We start from the raw sequence: 5589 nt of genomic DNA on the forward strand, positions 1-5589 counted from the left end.
TATAATGATAATTAATTATATTGTGAGTGAAGAATAAGACCCACCATGAGATTGATAGTTTTTAAAATTGGAAAGATACTAATTTTTGCGAACATTTTAAAATAGCAAAATAAAACTATTTTTTATGGACAAATTTTTTTTTTTAATTTACATAAGATATATGAATACAATTAATTATACAACTCGCACGCTGAGTGTTTAATAGTTGAAATAATGGAATAGTATAACTTTGAAATAATAGTGTTAATGAAGCATGGAATCCCAAAATAATCTTATCCGAAAGGATAAAGCCCCAACATACAAAAACACCAAGGGTACAACTCATAAGCAGTGATGTACAGCTCTTAATTCGCTTCCCTGGTGTATACATACACACATTCTCATTCACTTCTCTATCTCTCTCTCTCTCTCTCTCTGAGTCTGTGTCGGTGTCAGAAGCAACCCCCACCGTCAGAGCAACCACAGCGTTCCTTAAGATCCACACATTCGCGCGCTCGTGTGAATAAGCTGTTTATGGTTGTTTCTGTTGTTCTATGATTGCTGGTGAAGACGAAGAAGAGGAGCGTTATATGAGGGATAGTTTTCTCTTTGTTTTCAACTGTGATTCGAGGCGCACGAGGTTGGACTGCTCCTTTTCCATACGAAGTCGAGGTGGATGGGGCAAATGCGGTTGAGTTTTATGTAATTTCGTGGGGGAATTGTAGTTGGATTACTTCTTTCAATTTTTGCATTTGCTGAAGATTATTTTTCTTGGGTTTTAGACAATGCAGTCGGATCACCGAAAGAAGGTGAGTCTGGTTTTCTTTTTCTTTTTTGTTTACTTTTTTCTGGGTTGTGATTTATGAAACTGTTATTGAAAAAATAAAAGGTTTTTTTGAGGTTTATGTTCTACGTATTAAAAAGAAGAAGATGTTTCATAGATTTGTCTCTTCTTGATTATTTGTTTTACTTGTATTGTCTTAAAGAAAAACAGAATATGAAATGCAGTAGACTTTTCTTTCATGACGAGTTTAGAATTGAGTTGTTCTTGATTTGATTAAAAATATCAATTTTGCTTAATGTTGAAATGCATTGATTGATCAACCGTTCGAAGACTAGTTTTGATGTTTGATTAGACTAGTGATTGATAGATGATGATTGGAATTTTGGTGTGTGAGATATTTATTATTTCACCTTCTGTATTTCATTTCAGTAAATATTGTCAAAGAAATGAATAACCGAATGCTTTCAGTTGCAATTCTCATTTTATTTCCCAGATATTTGTTACACTGTATCATTTTATCATCATCTCTGATTGAATGATAAAATTAGCTTATACTAGTTTCTCCATCTGAAACTTTTATATTTCACTTGTCTGATTCTTTAAAACCATAATTTGAAATTTCCGCGGCCTATAAATTTCCTCTGATTCTGAGCGACTGCTGGTAGATGATGAACAAGTTTTAGTGTACATGGCTTACAATGTTGTGGACTGGGGCTTGTCTACTGCAGAAGTTATTACTTGCTACATTTTTCATGTTCTTGATGATGAACTATCTCGTTCAAGAAACAAATGATGTAATTATTTTATATGATTGATAAAGGGTAAAAGGATTGATGATCAAAATGATATGATTTCTTTTCAATTTGGTTTCTATGAATGTTTTCTTTGTGTTTTTGTACTTGTTATTTTTTATTGTTTGTCGAGAGAATGAGCTATTTTCTTTCTCATATTGTGGCCAATCTCCTGCTGCATGAAATTTGTTTTAACAGCTGCAGTATTTGAAGTTCTGCTTTTTGTAAAATCAGTGGTGAATTATATTTGCTTTTGCCCTTTTAATTTCACTCTGTGGGGTATAAATGAAGTGTTGTAGAATCTGTACTGCAAATTTTGGATTGTTGTGTGCATTTGCAATTTAATTCATTGATTGATAAATTGCGACTGTATATCATATGATCCATTCTTATCAAATCTATTTGATTGAAACAGAGTTCAACAGAATTAGACTTCTTTTCTGAGTATAGTGAGGCAAGCAGGTATAAAATCCAGGAGGTCGTAGGAAAAGGAAGTTATGGAGTTGTTTGTTCAGCAATTGACACTCGTACCGGTGAAAAGGTGGCAATAAAGAAAATTCATGACATCTTCGAGCACATATCTGATGCTGCTAGGATTCTCCGAGAGGTAAAGCTTCTCAGGCTTTTGCGGCACCCAGATGTTGTCGAGATCAAGCATATTATGCTTCCCCCTTCAAGGAGAGAATTCAAAGATATTTACGTGGTTTTTGAGCTAATGGAGTCAGATCTACATCAGGTTATCAAAGCTAATGATGACTTGACACGGGAACATTACCAGTTTTTTCTTTACCAATTACTTCGTGCCCTTAAATATATTCACACAGGTAATCTTTCTATATGTATTCCTCCTCTTTCTTGACTAACCTTATCCAGCACCCGGCCCCTCAATAAAATATAAAAATGAAGATAATTAGCAAATATATTATTTGATTATTTCTATGAATATACGCTGCAGCTAATGTTTACCACCGCGATTTGAAACCAAAGAACATCCTGGCAAATGCAAATTGTAAACTCAAAATATGTGATTTTGGATTGGCCAGAGTTGCATTCAATGACACACCGATGACTGTATTTTGGACGGTACAAACATATATTATTATTGTAACAATTACAATAGCTGCTTTTCTTTTTGCCTTTTTCTGAGAGTTGTATGCACCCTGTCATAAAACACAGGATTATGTTGCTACTAGATGGTACAGGGCTCCAGAATTGTGTGGCTCATTTTTCTCAAAGGTATGTTTTTTGCATTTTGTCTCCATCTTCATTGTTTCCATGTTGCTGTATTCTCAATATAGATTGTATTCAAATTTCTTGGCTTGGTATATGTCGTCGTATCGATAGATTGTGAATATGATGATTAGAGCATAAGAGTATTGTAGTAGTAGGGTACATGTGTCATTGAATGGTGAAGGGCCTTATATACGTTGATTCTGTTGAATACCTCATCGTTGACATTGGTGTGTGTAGCTAATTTATAAGTTGATTTGTTCTTGTTGTGCCATGGCATCAACATTTTTTGGCCGTCATTACATCTTGATTTTTCTTTAACTGTACATTTCAGTATACACCAGCTATTGATATATGGAGTATTGGCTGCATTTTTGCTGAAGTGTTGACGGGAAGGCCACTTTTTGCTGGAAAGAATGTTGTTCATCAGCTGGACATGATAACCGATCTACTCGGAACTCCATCAATGGATACGATTTCTCGGGTATGCATTTCTTTGCCATTTTTTATAAATTTGAGGCTTCTAATTGTTGCATATATGAACCTACTTTGTTTTGGTGATATCTTTCCTGTATACTTTTTAGGTGCGTAATGATAAGGCTAGGAGATATCTCACAAGCATGAGAAAGAAGCCGCCCGTTCCTTTTTCTCAGAAATTTCCAAACGCTGATCCATTAGCCCTTCGGCTCTTGGAGAAGCTGCTTGCTTTTGATCCAAGGGACCGGCCTACTGCTGAAGAGGTTAGCTATGGCGTAAATCCGTTTTAAATAAAAAATTCTTTGAAAACTTAGGTTGATCAGATTCCGTATCTCTCTTTTTCGTCTTCAGGCACTTGCTGATCCATACTTCAAGGGATTGGCCAAAGTCGACAGAGAACCATCCTGTCAGCCAATTTCGAAGATGGAATTCGAATTCGAGAGGCGGAGAGTCACAAAAGAGGACATTCGGGAGTTAATATTCCGTGAGATACTAGAATACCATCCTCAGCTGCTGAAGGATTACATCAACGGAATCGAGAGAACTAGTTATGTCTATCCAAGGTGATATTTCCTTTTACTTGGTCCCTTCTCTTTTTAACCCGCATGTTCCTAATACCGGGAATGATCTTTTACACAGTGCTGTCGATCAGTTCAAGAAACAGTTTGCTCATTTGGAAGAAAATAGTGGCAAAAGCTCGCCAGTGATTCCTCTCGAAAGAAAGCATGTATCCCTTCCTAGGTATATTAAATTCAACCATGCCTGCGGCTGCGTTTGATGAAAGTTTTATATCGACTTTGGATGTGGAGATGCATTTGAAGATGTTATATATATTTGTGTTCTTGATTATGAGTTATGTTACTAATCATGATTGATCTTCGTTGCAACCGGCTGTTAGTGTATTTTGTGCACTTACCAGCAATATCGTGTGGTGCAGGTCTACCGTTGTACATTCTGGTCAAGCAGCCGTTAATCCCAAAGATCGACAGAATGGTGAAGAATCATGTAGCCGGGACTCGAGAGATTTCGATGGGCTTCATAGTAGTTTTCCAAGAACCTTGCAGCCACCGCAGAGAATCCTACAAGGTGTTCGATATAACTCAACATCCCATCTCGTTCCATAATTACTATACGTTTTCTCAAAAAATGAAGTTTAATATCTGACCCTACGCAGCCAAACCAGGTAAAGCAGTCGGCCCAGTTTTTCCATACGAGAGTTCAAACGCCACGAAAGATGCTTACGATGCAAGAACTCTGACACGAATGGGCGTCGCTCCTCCCCCTATCCCACCGACACATTGTTACTATAGAAGCAGCAAAGACAAGCCGGAGAGGCCAGCAGCTGAGACTCAGAAAAACTTGCCACCTCAGATGACGAAGCAAATACCCAACTGCGTACTAGCTTCCGATGTAGCAGTAAACATGGAGAGCAATCCTTTCTACATGACTCGGGCTGCAGTGATGAAGCTTGATCATGTTCACGACAGAGTCGTGGTTGACACAAATCTTCTGAAGACCAAAGCCCCGTATGGTGAGCTTGGAGCAGCGGCAGCAACAAACGCCAATGCAGCTGCACACAGGAATGTAGGTAGTGTTCAGTATGGTATGGCGAGGATGTATTAACACGTGTTTAACGTTAAGAGAGTGAATCGTTCAAGCTGTTGCACCTTATCGCTGTTCGGGGGCGTCCGTCGTGTACAGTAGGGGGCGGCGTTTAGGGCAGTTGAAGCAACACTAGGGCTTCTATGCATGAAGGATGAAGCTTTGATGTGACTCTCTCCCTTCTCGAAAGAGAGCTGAATAATACGATTGTAGCAGGTTATAAAGCTTCACCTTATTTTGTTGGTGAATCTTTTAGCCAATGTTATTTTGCAGCTGATTTTGAAAAGCGTTCTGAGCGGCGTAACGATAAAAAAATCGATAGTTAAAAGTAAGAATTCGATCGTTAAAATGGCTTTTAAATTAATGATCGATTTGAGGTGTCTTATTTTGGTGGTTGTTTCGTCTTTTAACGATTGAATTTTCGACAGGCAATTAAAGAATGAAAATTCAATCGTTATAATCATTGGCAGAATTTCGACGGTAAATTCGGTAATAGTTCAACTTCAAATTTCACACTTGTCCCATGAGTCTTTTCCCAATGGGTCATCACTCATGGAACCACTCGAAGTCAAGCAAATTTATCATTTTTTTTGAGGGAACAAGCAAACTTATCATTGATATTATTAGCACCTATCAAATCATTTAAACTATCCTTCAATATGCAGTTTTATTCATGTATATCTTAGAGGAGCGTTTACTTTGTAGGATTAGCTTTTATAGATAAAA

At 37.3% G+C, this 5589-nt stretch overlaps 1 protein-coding gene across 2 annotated transcripts; it reads left to right on the forward strand.

Moving 5' to 3' along the window:
- Positions 1–253: 253 nt before the first annotated feature.
- On the forward strand, positions 254–5149 carry LOC131012230 (mitogen-activated protein kinase 20-like). Of its 2 annotated transcripts, none has more exons than XM_057940139.1 (10): positions 254–788; positions 1970–2378; positions 2510–2637; positions 2731–2790; positions 3119–3268; positions 3369–3524; positions 3613–3824; positions 3901–4002; positions 4199–4347; positions 4436–5149. In XM_057940139.1, the coding sequence occupies exons 1-10, from the start codon at positions 765–767 to the stop codon at positions 4882–4884; spliced, it is 1839 nt and encodes a 612-aa protein (XP_057796122.1). In that variant the 5' UTR covers positions 254–764; the 3' UTR covers positions 4885–5149. The 2 variants fall into 2 exon arrangements, with proteins under 2 accessions (XP_057796122.1, XP_057796123.1); XM_057940140.1 differs by having other exon boundaries at positions 338–788; positions 4445–5149.
- Positions 5150–5589: the final 440 nt, after the last annotated feature.

The sequence above is a fragment of the Salvia miltiorrhiza genome, chromosome 2, assembly GCF_028751815.1.
Source record: "Salvia miltiorrhiza cultivar Shanhuang (shh) chromosome 2, IMPLAD_Smil_shh, whole genome shotgun sequence".
NCBI classification, from domain to species: domain Eukaryota; kingdom Viridiplantae; phylum Streptophyta; class Magnoliopsida; order Lamiales; family Lamiaceae; genus Salvia; species Salvia miltiorrhiza.